At 34.9% G+C, this 15,120-nt stretch overlaps 1 protein-coding gene across 1 annotated transcript; it reads right to left on the bottom strand.

Moving 5' to 3' along the window:
- Window positions 1-2,156: 2,156 nt before the first annotated feature.
- On the bottom strand, window positions 2,157-13,362 carry LOC147393210 (Calmodulin-binding protein). The gene is made up of 7 exons (XM_086456819.1): window positions 12,988-13,362; window positions 11,240-11,315; window positions 8,577-8,635; window positions 5,204-5,697; window positions 4,504-4,664; window positions 3,832-4,035; window positions 2,157-2,829 (listed from the first exon to the last, which is right to left on the bottom strand). Exons 1-7 carry the CDS (start codon window positions 13,098-13,100, stop codon window positions 2,188-2,190), a joined length of 1,749 nt encoding a protein of 582 aa, XP_086312945.1. The 5' UTR covers window positions 13,101-13,362; the 3' UTR covers window positions 2,157-2,187.
- Between the last annotated feature and the right edge of the window lie 1,758 nt (window positions 13,363-15,120).

The following is a 15,120-nucleotide window of genomic DNA, read 5'->3' as shown; positions in this document are numbered from 1 at the left end:
CAGGCTATTTTCATCTTCCATGAACATTTTGTTCAAAATGTATAAAATCAATTGAAAAGTTGAATACCAATATTCGCTCAAAAGTTGGGTTTAAGTCCAACAAAATACCCTTCAAAAACTCATATACAACTGTTTTTTCTCTTTAATTATTGGAATCAAGGTATCTAATATAGTTGGTGTAGCGTTATCATAAGTTGGTGTGGCAATAATAACTCTCTCTCTATTTCCAACCACATGTTTCTGTGGCTGTGGCATACATTAAAGTTCCATTGTTGTTTTTTTTTTTTTTTTTTTTTTGTGGAGCTCGAATCAGATTCACAGACGAACGTGGTTAGATAAGCACCTCTCTCTCATGTTTTGGGGTGAGTTGTGAGTGAGAGAGGGTGTTGAGAGAGTTTGCCATCAATGGAGAGTTGCGGTGCTGCTGTGCAGCTGAGCTACTCTGATTTTGGATTCGATTGAATTGTTGGAGAAGATGACAATGTTTCTGTCACTCTTCTTTCTCTTTTTTTTTTTTTTTTCTCTCTTTTACTTCTAAATTCTCTTGAATTTTTGGATGATTAACATTGGAGGAAGGGGATTGCTTAAAACACAAACATCAAAAGAAAAAAAAAAAAAGAGGAAAATTGCTTACCTAATAGAGTTGCAGAGATGAATCTATGGAAAGAAAAGTTGTTGATTGTACGATCAGAGAGAGAGAGAGAGATGGCGTTCTTCTACTCTATTTTTGAGGAACCGTATGACTTTGCGGAGGCTCGTTGAAGTATTGGTAGTCGAGAGAATCGGCTGATTCTTCCGAACGAATCGGCAACTAAAAAGACTTCTAATCGATCCCAAACACTAAAGTTTGAAAAACAGAATCTATTCGGCTTGATTTTAGCCTTCGCACGGCGTTTCCAAACGGAATATAAGACTCTAGTTATCGCAGAACCAATTGAATACAAGCTGTCGAAGAAATTGATGATAGCTAATACAATGTGTCACACTGGTTTAGGATTAGATCGGTCAAGTTGTGAAATTTCAGCCACAATGTTAGGATGGGTATTTCCCCGACGAACCAAATCAATGGGGTTAGTGGACATAATGTGATGTCTGACTTCTTATATCTGTTGGGAAAGTACATACCGAACAGAAGGCCACATCCATATTATCATTCACTGCTGTGGATATCTCGAATCTTATTATATGCCTTTTTTTCCTTCTTCAAGAGTGCTCGAAGCTATTGCTAACACTTGCAAACCTTAATATTGCATATTAAATTTAAGAAGGAAAAAAAAAACAGATATATGATTATATCTTGCACAATAAATTAAAGATAATAAAATTTACACTTAGGGTATGTTTGATTGCACATGGAAAATAGGGTGAAAAATCCATTTCCATGAAAAATGACATTTTTCAAGTGTTTGATTGCACATGGAAATAGAAATTCATTTGCCACCCCAATCAAAAAGTCCACCAAATCCACCCATATTTTCCATCCCCAATTCTTCCCCACTCATATCTTCTTCTTCTCTACCACCACCACCACCATTACACTAGCCTTGTTGTCGTCGTCGTCGCCATAGCCGTCACCATCGTCGTCGTCGTCTCCGTCATCATCATCTCCGACCACCTTCTCTCTCTCTCTCTCTCTCTCTCTCTCTCTCACCTCCTTTACCATTACCACGTTCTCCCCCCATCTTCCTCACTTACCTCCGCCGCCGCCACTATCACCACCACGTTCTCCCATCTTCTTCTCACTTACCTCCACCGCTGCCACCGCCACCACATCCTCCCCCCTCCCGCCTCCCTCTTCCTCCTCTTCTTCTTCCTCTCCCCCTCCTCTTCTTCTTTTTTCTCATATTTTTTTCATGATTTTATCCAAATAAGATCAAACAATGGAATTTGATTTTCCAACCCTACCTATTTTCCAGAACTATTTTTCCATGGATTTCAAATTCCATAGAAAGTCACTTTCCATACAATCAAACATACCCTTAATACTTTCCCTGTTCTCTTTAAGTATATATTGAAGGGGAGGGGGGAAGGGGAAATAAGAACAAAAATGACGAAATCAGAACATGTAACGCTTCCGTTGTTAACAACAAACTCTTCACAAAAGATGTCACCCATCTTCACTCTTCCTTTCTCTTTTCTTTTTCATTCTTTTTATAAAAAAAAAAAAATGTGGGAGACCAATTCCAATCAATCCAGCTCCACCAACTGAGCTCTCTTTTCAGCTGCTCTTTTCCTTATAAATATCCCCCATCTCAAAGCTGCTTTCAGCTTAAGCCAACTCACAACGGCCTTTCCGGAACTCCTACCACGCTCATATCGAGTGTTATAGCCATAACAAGACTCATCAGAATGACTAAAAGCAGCCCCTATTCCAACACCAACACCCGTATTGAATGTCTTAAGCAACTGTTGCATGTCGTCATTCTCCAACATCTCTGAACTCCTCAACCTGATTTCCGAAGAGAATATCTCTCCTAACCCTTGCTCATTCCGTGAACGAGACCAATCTCCTGAATGATAAGATGGGTTATCCAAATTACTCGTGAATGCCGCTTGTGGGGGATCTCTGGGGTTCAATATAGTAAATGGGAATTCAATTAGCTGATGTGCTGACGGTTGACAATTATAGGAGACATGGAGTTGTGTCTGTTCTTCTGGATGAAGGAAGTAGTGATCTGTGGAAGGTTTGATAACGGCTCTGGCTGCCGACAAGGCTTCCATTCCCTTCTTACTTCTACTGTTTAGAGAGTTCAGTAGGATTTTGCTGTCATATTCTACAACATGATTCCAATTATTGTAAGCTTGGTTCACCAATGAATCCACTGAAACCTGCAGGCATCATCATTTGAGAAGCTTTTTAACATACAAGAATGAAAGTAAATGTAGACACTTCTTTTACACCAACAATCTATCACAATTTCATTTAGAACAAAGGACCAAATGCCCATGTTTTTATATAAATTTGATGGTGTTTGGACACCGCTCTGATTTTGGAGAAATATTTGAGATACCCCATGTTTTTAAATTGACGACATACCCTTTGAACCAAGACTTCTCTATGAGAATAACAGAAAATAACTTAAATGCCTTCATTTTTTTTGCCCAAAAGATCTTTTTCTCCGCAAAACCCATCATCTTCAACGTCTAGATTTTATACCCTTCAACCTTAAAATCTCATGAACGTGAGAGGTTTTTGGTGGAGTTAAGGCAATGGACTTTTGGGTAGAAAAAACAAGGGTTTTTGGCAAGAGGTTAAAGAAAAGGGTTGCGTGCATGATTGAAGACGAGTTTGAATAGGTTGCCAAGAGTTCGTAGACAATAGATTTTTGGGAGAAAAAACATGGGTTTTTTGGTAAGTAGTTGAAAACGGGAGCATTTGGGTAAGTTTCCGTTACACAAGAACAAGGTCAAGAGGGTATGTCATCAATTTAAAAGATAGGGGGTTTTCGGCAAGTAGTTGAAGATGAGGGCATTTAGGTAAAGTATCCAATACACAAGAAGAAGGTCGGGTGGTATGTCACTAGCTTAAAACATACACAAGGGGGGGGGGGGGGTGTTATCTCAAATATTCACTAAAACCTACAGGGGTATGCCTAAATTTAATTATACTTGAGCACAAAAGAGAATAGGAGTATAAACATAAAAAACAAATTGAACTTCCAGCACAACCCTTTTCCATTATGATTAACATAAAGTGGGTTCCCTGGTCATTTGCAAAAACTATTAATAGGAAGAACATAAATGAAAATAAAAAAGAAACACAAAATATTTGGCTAAATGAGAAGATATTGATAGGAGATCATGTTTCAGATAAAAGAAAGATCACATCACCTTTTGATTGTGGGAGAGAGATTCCATAGAGAGGAAGTGCTCATCTGTAATGAGACCCCTAAGCTCATAAATATGGTTGAAAACAGCACCAATGCTACGAGTTTCATCAGTGTAGTAAACATAGAGCTTCCCACCTAAATCACATGTCTTGGCATGCTCCACAGTATTATCCCACATCCTATTGGACATTCCACTCCCAAGAACCTACAATGCCAACATTCGAAAAGAACCCATTAGACTGAAGCGAGTTGATTCTATGCAAAATAGAACGAAAGGAAGAAATAGAGACAAAGAATAAATTTTAAATTAATGGGTACTTTAGAAATACCCCGTGTAAAACTGATGATATTTGGTTTACCCCCTTGCAAAATGCAAAATTAGGTTTATACCCCTTGACAGTAAGTCAAGGTTGCTTCTTCTTGATGATTTAACAGTGAAATTTTGATTTTTTTTTTTTTCCAAATTTTCATTTAGTAATTGAAGTATTTGAAAAAAAATCAAAATTTCACTGTTAAACATCAAGAAAACGCAACGCTGACTTACGGTCAAGGGGGTAAACCTAATATTGCATTTTGCAAGGAAGTAAATCAAATATCACCAATTTTACAGGGGGGTATTTCTAAAATACCCTAAGTTAATATAAGAACTGATGAAACCAAAATAAATCCCCACATTTCGTAAACTTTGCGGGTCCCTGACAAGAAGCCGAAGGAAATCTTCAACAGTTGAGATTTTAGCCGTTATCAACTTCTTATGCAATGCTCCATCTTTTGCTATTCTTTCCAATCTCCAAACTTCATCATGTAACTCAGGTGGATAATGCTTCTTGTACACTGAAATATAATAAGAAAATTTTGGTTACACAAATCAAATTGACCAGCAGCCTAGCAATTCAAAAAACCATATTTTCCTATTTTGTCTTCCCCACATATTGGGAATGAAGCACACATCCAGGGAGATTTGGAATACCCACTTGATTGTTCCACACTGAAGATTCACTACACACCCAATCATTGTCCAGATCGGATGTTCCAATTAACTAATCCTTACGATATTACTGCACTGTCCAGATTTTTCAGAGGGCCTGGTACAATTGCAGAATTCCTTGGGGAAATGGTCACGGGAAAATGAATTATGTGGTAAAATGAATTCCGTCGTTTGATTGCACCAAGGAATTTTTTTTTAAAGTGAGAAAGAGAGAGAGTTGGTGTTGAGTCTTGGTGGCTCTAGTTTTAACAATGAGCCAACCCCCTGGGAGGTATCCCACCCTGACTTCAGTAGTCAAAATGATGAAGAATTTTCTGAACAATGTTTTGGTCCAATCAAAAGAAAAATAAGTTAAGAAAGAAGCAACCAACAATGGGAAACTCACATTCTCCACGATGATCTTTTACAGCAAAAGCCTCTGTTTTAGCCTCACGGACACGAATTCCATCACAGAAACCAGAAGCAATTTTCACACCAAGCCGAAATTTTCTGCTCCTTATCCAGCTAGAGTTGTCAGTGAAGATGAGATCTCCCAGGGTTCCAATTCCTTCCTTGAGGATCATTTGTGTCTCCCCATTCAAAAGAGGTCTCTTTCCATCCCGCTCCTTCACTTCATAGCTTTCAAAGTGTTCTTGGGTCCAATCATCATCAGGTTCATCATTAAAGTCCCCTTCGAGAACCACAACATTCAGTTTGGCTCCTGATTCAGGTCCCATTTGTACAATACAGCCCGTGTTCTTATCCAGTAAAACAACATGAATGGCTGCTCCTTGCTCTCCTTCAACTTTTCCACCTGTGAATAGGTGAGGTGGCAACTTTGACTTGAAATGAAGATGCAGCTTTCTTCCTTCAGGGCCAACTATTCTCTGATGAGAAGACCTGATAATGGATAGTAATGTAGTTGATCAATTCTGACTGGTAGAAAGATATTAGGAGCAATATAAAATTTCTTTTTTTCCCTAAATTTTCAATTTTATTTTAATATTTACAATGCCTATAGGATAGCTGACTTCTACCACCCCAGTTGATAATGAATTTAAGTTCCAACTTAATATAGTAGTGCAGTATGCAAGATCATGCAGACTTTTTTTCTGTGTGTATGGGTCTGCCAATTCAAGTTAAGAACCTAAGCGTGAATTGCCATCATCAGCAAAGCCTTATCCCAAAAATTTGGGTTCAGCTGAGAGAATCTTGTTCTTACATTCAATTCGGTCTAAAACCATGTCTTCTATTAATTCAATATGTTCATATCTACCTCATAACTTCAATCCCACGTTCATCTTGATCTTCATCTCACTCTTTTAGAACCTTCAACTTGCATAATCCCTCTAACTGGGCAGCAATCGACCTTCATTGGACATGACTAAATCATTTAGATCAACCTTCTCTTGGTTTATATTTTCATGAATGCACTCAATTCTTGATGGAGACATCTGAGATTTTGGGCCATAGTTTAGTTTTACTGCATTATTTAATTTTAGTTACTGGGCTATTGTTATGGCCTATTTTATATTTTTTTTTATTCTCATTTGTTTTGGAAGTTTATTATTAGGTATTTTAAATTAGGAGAGTTTTTTTTTCAAATTACGAATTGTTCTGTTTTTGGAAAGTTTCTATTTTTGGGAAATTACCTTGGAGTACGCGGTAGAGTCAAATCAGAAGTCCTTTAGATTTTAGCAACTCATCTTTTCTATTTAAACAACAGAATAGATTGTTTTAGGGAGACTTCAGTTTATTGAAGGGACAATGACTACAAAGACCTATTTTTAGAAAATATGTAACAAAAGGTCCCTTCTAAAAAAATATGGACTCTTTAGTACCCACTTTATCAAATATTAGTCTAAGGAAGATTTTTTAAGCAAAAATATCATAATTACCCTTTAAATGAAAAAAAAAAAAAAAGTTTGTTTTCTCTTCCCAAAACTAGTAATCTTTTAACCCATATAAATGATGATGATGATGATGGTCATCGTCATCAAACTGATTTGGTTATTGTATATTAGATTTATTAAAATATATAAATAATTTAAAACTCGACTTGAATGTCCATCGAATTGATTCAATTCAAATATTAGCAAGCCAACTAAAATAAAATTATATTGAATTTATGAATAGCTTTTAATAAATAAAAATATTTATTTTTCACAGAAATATTAATAACCAATAAATTGGTCAAGTTTTTTCTTTGACTCGGTATATTTTTTAGCGTACTCGGCCAAATTGACTCTAGAAGTTGGTTCCACTGAGTTTTATGATGATCTACATCCCCATAATCATCATTGTCATCCAAGAAGATTGAAAAAACTAGGGCCTTTTGGTCATGTAGACCATATTTCATAAATCTGTAAGACATGACCAAGGTGTTGCACATCTATTTTTGAGCATATATAGGGTGTCTCTAATATTCACCAAAACGTAGAGGAGTCACCTTTCGATCAAATCACTCTCTAAAGTTGTTAAAAGGGTATTTCAAGTATTTTTCTTTAAAAAATCTTCAAAAGATCCTCAATAGACTAATATTTTATTCAATGAGTCTTAAATGGACCATATTCTTTACTAGGGGACTATTCCGTACATATTCTCAAAAAAGAGTCTTTCACAGTCATTGTCCCTTTGTTGAATAAAGAATTAGTTCCTTTAAATGAGTTTTTGTTTAAATACTCTCCAATGGAGTTTCTAGGTGTGAGTTCTCCATTATACTTGGTGTGATTCCAAGGTTCTATCCTTCTATCATTTCTCTCTCCCTTATAAGCTTATTTCTCTTTTTTTTTTTTTTTTTTTTTCTATTTCTTGATTTTCTTGAATTCAAGATTCTTGAATTAAAAACCCAAACATATTTCTTTTTTATGTTTTCTAAACTTAAACCCTTAACTCAATTGCAAAATGTCATAATTAAACTTCGCAACCCAAACTTTTTTGGGTTTACCCTAAATCTTTATTGTAACCCTATTATAGATCAAATCCTTAACCCAAATCCAAATGAAGTTCGCTACCCATTATTTCATTGTTCTCATCCTGCATCAATTCTAATTTTATATTTCTTAGAGTTTCCAATCATCCCTTCTAGTCTCATGAAACCTATATCATCAGCAAATAACTTAAGGGACCTGCTCTTAAATAGCAACAATTACTTCATCTATAACTAGAGCAAACAAATATGATGTGAAGTGGATCCCTGATTTGAACTTATTTTATATTTTTCCAAATGCTTTGTTTAAGTCCATAAAATTTAATGTTGAAATTCTTCACCTTTCTACTTAACTACGTTACTATATCTCTAAGTAGAAAGATTGCATCAATGATTGATCTCCCTCCCTAGCATAAAAACAAATTGATTATCAGATACCTTTGTTTTTTGTCTTAATATGTGTCTTCCCACACTTTGTCATAACGTAATGGTCATAAGTCTGATGCCCATTAAATAGTGTTGTTCTATATTTCTCTTTCATTCCTATAATATGTAATATGATTTTTTTTCCATAAATCCAAACATCTTTTCAATACCCAAAATATAATTGAACAACTTAGTCGGGACAATCCAATATTGTTAATGCATTTCCATATTGCTAATTATGTGTATCTATGGCTTAGAGCCATAGCTCAGATGGTTTGACACATTGCCAAGCAACTTAGAGGTCGTGTTCACATCAAGCTTATCCATCCAAAATATATATATATATATAATATATATATATATATATATATATATATTATAGGTACCAAATAACAAATCATTTATTCATTTAGTAACAACAAACCTTCCAGCCAGCTTAGCATGTCCTAATTTTGTTAAAGCGCGCTCCAATTCTTCACTTACCTGTTTTGAAAAAATTTGCAATTACAAAATGATGAGGGAAACATCCAACTATATACACTACAAATGCTCATGCACAATTTCTTGTGTAGAAAATTGCAAGAATATGTCTATTAACAGAATGAATGGAGTTAAGAGAAGTAAATTAAATGGCAAATTCATCAAATCATATTTTCCTGCATCATGCTATAGCCTGAAATATCTAGGGGTTGTTTTCTAATATTTTGGTGTATATTGCACCCTTCCCTATTCATTAATTGATCTTTTCCGTGGTTGTGTCATTTCAGATTTCTCATTCAAGAGTCAGATCCTATGGAATTTATTGCTATTCCTATTACATTTGGGGTCTTTGGAAAGAGTGGAACATATAGGTAGACAACCAGAACATCATATAGAGCATCAAATCAATGTTTTACTAGATAAAATGCTTGAAAGAGGTTTTCTCATTCAAGAGTTAGATCCTATGGAATTCATTGCTGTTCCTATTATGCTGGGGTCTTTGGAAAGAGTGGAACGTAGAGGTAAACAACCAGAACATCATATAAAGCATCAAATCAATGTTTTACTAACATGTCAAAACAAAACCAAAATCAATGATTTACTAGACAAAATGCCTGAAAGATATTAAAGGCCTCTGTTTTGAGGATTTGGTTGTTGTATGGGATACCATTGTGGGAGAGATGGGTCCCTAGATCATATGCCCGATTGTGGCATTATGTACTATTTTTATTTTCTATTATTTGGAATGCAGTTCTTCTCAACCTCCTTGCTTTTTGTAATTTTAATATTTTATTATTTATATGATATTGATCCCTTTTACCTACAAAAGAACGTCAACACCCCCCACACACACACACCAAAAAAAAAAAAAGGAGACTCATTCAATCATTAAAATTATTTCCCATCAGTAAGTTTCTCCCATCATAGAACATTGATATATAGAGAATTCCAAAGAGATAAGTACTCGTGAATACCACTGTATCAAAAAAAAGAACCATTGCATTTATGGAACTTTCACAATATTTAGTTAGCTCTCAAGAATTAGAAAGCACTCCTCACAGGCACACCAGTGATAGGGGCTGCTTTGGTGAATTATTTTAAAAGGACGAGACGAAAACCGAAAATTAATTGGACTGAAGTATTAAGAAAATTCTGAAAACATGTGCCTTAACAGAAATTATAGCCCCTAGAAAGTGTTGAATGGCAGTATCTGATTCATGTTTCCAAACCCAAATAAATTTCTTTTTTTTTTTTTTGGGTAAGCAGGACTTGAACCCGTGACCTCAAAGTTGCTTTGCAACGTGTCAAACCAAATAGCTGGGATGTGGTGTAGACTGTAGACCAGAATATATTCACTAGGAAGAAGAAAAGTATTTGGTTGCTTTTCCCATGAACATGCTTTACTACTAAAACAGTTTTTTGACATGCCTCTCTATTTAATGTGGCATTTTAGACATGCCCTATGTATTCAAAAGATTTCAGACTGCCTTCCTTGACCATCAACTTCTAATAAAAACTTATGGTACTGGCCCTTTAATTTTGTATCAAAAAAAATTTAAATTAATAGGGGTTTATGAAACCACGGACTAATCCTTCAATTTTATTTTTTTTCTCTGATGCCCATCTCTATAATTTCCATTGTTTAGAGGGCAGTTTCATCCTTTCTACTCATACTATCAAAATCAGAGGTCAAGGGGAGGCAACTCTAAATAATTTGAAACCAAAGTAGCATGTATAAAATATTAAATTAGACAGAAAGGTAAGTAGGAACCCACCACTAAAATTATGATATTTAAAATATTCACAATTTGCACAACCAATCAAGATTGCAATTTCACAAAATGGCAGCATAGCAGATTGAACTGGAGGGAGGTGGTGAGAAACCAAGAAATTGGTTCAAGCGGTGCAAAAGAAGACCAAGTATTAACATTTGTCTTTGGTAAAAGTTTGCAGAAACTAAGGGCCGAAGTTTCCTTTCAAGCCAGGATCAATGTGTGTATGTATTTATTACATAATCAATTCAACACCAAACTAAGAAACAAGATAAAATTTCATGCCAAGAGCAAACAAATAATTGCGTTACTTTTTCACTTGGTAGTAGGGGTAGAACTCAACACATAATCTCTGATCAACCTAGCCACTGTCCTATAGGTGTGCCAATACAACCTCAAATGAGACCTGACTTGTCTTGAAAGACTTCAAGAAGTCTCATGTTGATTATAAAAATAGAACTTTTCATGAAACAATCTAGGTGTCATCTACAACACTTTATGATGTGTAGATTAAAGTTACTTCCCTAACATAGACAAATCCACAGAAAATAAATTCAATCACTTTCAACATTTCCAACCAGAAAATACAGCAAAGTTCACCGATAAAAAAATAAATAACAGATCCATGAGCATAATATTTAATGAGCCTTAAACAATGTCAATTATTCATCGATAAAAAAGGACTAGTAATTGTATATTCTTCAAAGAAGTTCATAAGCCTTACATAAGAACCATGAGTATAAGTTTTCACCACACACTTGAAACATGGAAGCATTTGTCTAAAGCATTACTCCCTAGTATCTAAGCTAAATATAAAAGAGTTCTTCTAACTCACAATTTTACGAAAAAGGGGCTCCAAGGATGAGCAAAACTTTTGCAGACTATCCACCTTCAAAGCTTCCACAATCACACTACAAAATAAAATTTTATCAAACTAAGAAGACTGATCGTGAACAAAGTATAACAAAACTTCTCCTCTTTCATTCAAAAAAAAAGAATTTCTCCTCTTTCCAAAGACAAGTATCAAAGTGGTCTAGACAAAGTCATATAAATTAGTCTTATTGCCAATAATAAAGTATTGTCTTATTGCTCCATGCTATGCAGTATATGGTCACACTAAAGGTACATGATGAGAAATTTAATCAAAGAGTCAATGATCGTGAGCTTGAGATCAACAATCCACTCAAGCGCTTCCCTTTGATGATTTGAAAAGTTCAATGTGCTTGATCCTTACATTCCCACTTGGACTTTTCATAAAATAATATGTTCCAAATGCTTCTAACAAATAATTAATGAAATGATAGCATAGATTTTAGGTGGCTTCCAATAGTTTTTTTTTTTTAATGAAAGAGAATTGATTGAGATGGTTTAGTCATGAAGCGAAATAGGACTGGTGTTGTGTGTGTGTGTGCACGCAAATATATATGTTGCTATCAAACAACACATCTATCTAGGGCCTTCATGAAATATGGTCACCGGTAGGGGTCATCCTCCCCAAAAATAGTCTATTCCAACATTTCTAGGCATTAAACTCAAGTTCTATAATTCTTGACCATTTATTTCACTGTTAACCTTAAGACCACATTTGATAAGACTCATTTCACCACTCTTTTAATATAACTTACCATTTCATCCCACATCATTGTAGTTTCTTCACCTAAATCACTCGAAATAGAATTGATCTTACTGTAAGCCCATTGTAATTATACTCTCCTTTGTCTTACCAACTATTCTCAAAGTGGGTCTTCCACATACATGTCCTTGATGCTATACTAGTGGTGGGGCCACATGGAGATCATACATCAAGTTATCCCCACATTCTTGATGATCAAATCATCAAATCAGGGGCTTCCCTAAAACATATACATTCATGATCATGAGATTAACATGAACAATGTGAGAAAAACACTTTTCTTACTAAGGGTTGTAGAGCTCAAATGGATTACCAAATTGGCAATCAACACCACAGACCTCTAGATTTCATTGGAAAAACTCAGATCCTGAAAAAAGAAATCAAATTTTTTTTTCAGCCTTGTTCCATGATCTTGAAACTGGACGGCTACTGAATACCACCACCGAGCTCCCAAATTTAAAATTAAAATATAACGGTGGAAAATAGCTTCTTTTTTTATTTTTTATTTTTTATTTTTTATTTTTATTTTTAAGGTCATAGAATTTGGTCCTCTTTGTCCCTGTGGCATCGGATCATGTTTTTGGATGCCACAAGGTGAGCTCAACGACCCTTAAGTAAGATTTCAAATCTTACTAAGTTTGTAAGGCTAGCCTCACTCTTAATGTGAATGCCATGGCTGACCTGGTAGTAAGTTATTATAATAGTACCCACAAATATGACAACTATTCTTCTAAATCAGATCAAAAGACAGAGTCTGCATCGGACATCTACTTTTGTCCGATCATCACAAAATCGTCTGATAGTGGTTCAAATTTTAATTAGTTGTAGAACACTGAATCAAAAAACTTCCTAAATTTTTACTAACAACGGAAAACAGGATCAGAGAATCAATTAAACTCCAAAAAATACAGGAAATAAAAATAAAATAACATAAAATAAGCAAACCAAACCTGGCCAGAGCTGGCACATTTGTTGACTTCTTCGATTGAGGGTGAATGGCTTCTTCTTCGACACTCTCTTCATATCCTCTCTTCTCTCTTGCCACCTTTCTGGAATTTTCCATTTATGGAAAATGAATGGATACTGTAATTTGTTTCCAAATTTGGAAACCCTAGTTCGAAGTTTCAGAGATCCAGATTTGTTATCTGAAGCTTCGTGGGTATCAAAATAGAGAACGAATTAGGGTTCACTTTTCTGAAAATGGTGAAAGTTTTGTTAAATGTTTTAAAAGCTTTGAGAGCGAAGCGCTATGAATTTAGAGAAATCAGAACCGTTGACTTACTTTAATGTTTTCTTTTTCTTTTTTTAATTTCTGATCACAGCTGTGTTCATGAACGTTGAACCCGCGTTTTCTTTGTTTACAAGTATTTGACCGTAAATGAAAGTCAAGAGAAATCAGTTGTGACGAAAAAAACTGACCCTGGTCTTACCAATTAATCACATAACTACCCTTCGATGCGTTCCTGCACCTTAGTTTATACGGCAGAATCATGTTAAGGTGCATAATTTAGTCGGGATAATATTTTGATGGAGGAGTCGTCTAATAGGGGGGTTGCAAAGCAATGCATTCCTACCACATCTCAGCCCTTGCATTTGACGGTATATATTATGCTTTTGTTATATATTAAGAATAACTGTAATGATTTTGTAACTTATGTGTACCTTGCAAGAATCATAAATTTCCTCGAGATACACAAATGCATATTTCATAAAATATATGCAAATATCCCGAGGAAAAATCTATGATTCTTGCACCTGCCACATCTACGAGTTTTTGACTTACTTGTCAAGTTGAGATACAAAATCAGTCCTCTAAGAATAATGATGAATGTATGCGATTTTAATAGGCAGTTGATGTGGCAAGGGCATAGAACAGCACATCTTCACCATGAAAAAGATATATGGTTTTATGCCCTTACCACGTCAGCCGCGTACCAAAACCTCGTGCATTCATCACGACTCATAAATTATTGCCAAGCCTAATGATAATTTGATGCTCTTTTTTTGGAAACTCCCTAACCTAACCTGGCAAACGCAGTTACAGAATCATAAATCTTTTTCTTGTGTATCCAAAAGCAAAAGATCTATGATGGGAGCGTAAATATAAAAAAAAGTGTCAAATTATCAAGACTCTAATGCAAATTAATCTAAATATCCCCATCTTCCATCTCTTGCCTAAAATTCTATCATTTTTCTACCCAAAGTCATATTTTCAAGCAAGTTTTCTTCCCAAAACTAGTCATCTTTACCTATTTCATTTTTTTTCTTCCCAGTGATATCTTAATAATAAAAAATTCGGATTTTGAGGTAATGCTAGGTTGAAAAATGATAAAGTCAAGGTAAAGTTGAGCAGATTAAAACAAAATGAAAAAAAAAAAAGCCCAAACTAAAGATAACTAATTTTTTAATAGAAATTGAGGACCATTTGGCATTAATGCAATAGAAAAGATCGAGCGAAACCCTTGAATTCATAAAAATAAGTGGCATACTCAATCAACATCTCTGACATGATAGGCTCAGGAATTGTAAATCTACTCTCCTCGAGATATAAAACTACACATTTTTTTATGGGGAATCATAGTTCTATGTCCCGAGGAGAGCAAATCTACAATTCCCAAGCCTGTCATGTCAGGGGTGTTGATTGAGTATGCCACTTGGCTAAGTCAAATTATCACGATTCTAAAATTTCATGAACAAATAATAAAGAGTGCAACCCTGACTTCGCTCAAGACTAAGCTGACGTGGCAAGCACAAATAACTATAGATTTCTTTCCTCGAGATACAAGGAAAGAAATTTATGATTGTCTGCACACTACCACATAAGAACAATGTTGAATACTGTGATTATCCTTCGTAAATGAAGAATTTCCACTAGAGTAATGCTGAAGTGACCTCAAGATTGTGTTGAAATATTATTATTATTATTTTATTTATTAAAACTATTTTGTGGTCTTTTCATATATACAATTTTTATGTAAATACTGAATTGTAATTTATTCAAAACATAAAGGGTAAAATTTAAAACCATGCATGTGATCTAGCATTTATTATCAACATCAAATATGATTAATTAGTGAACATCC

This window comes from Akebia trifoliata, chromosome 10 (assembly GCF_017979445.1).
Source record: "Akebia trifoliata isolate Shusen 1 chromosome 10, ASM1797944v1, whole genome shotgun sequence".
Taxonomy (NCBI): Eukaryota; Viridiplantae; Streptophyta; class Magnoliopsida; order Ranunculales; family Lardizabalaceae; genus Akebia; species Akebia trifoliata.
This window is presented reverse-complemented; position numbering and strand designations above follow the sequence as displayed.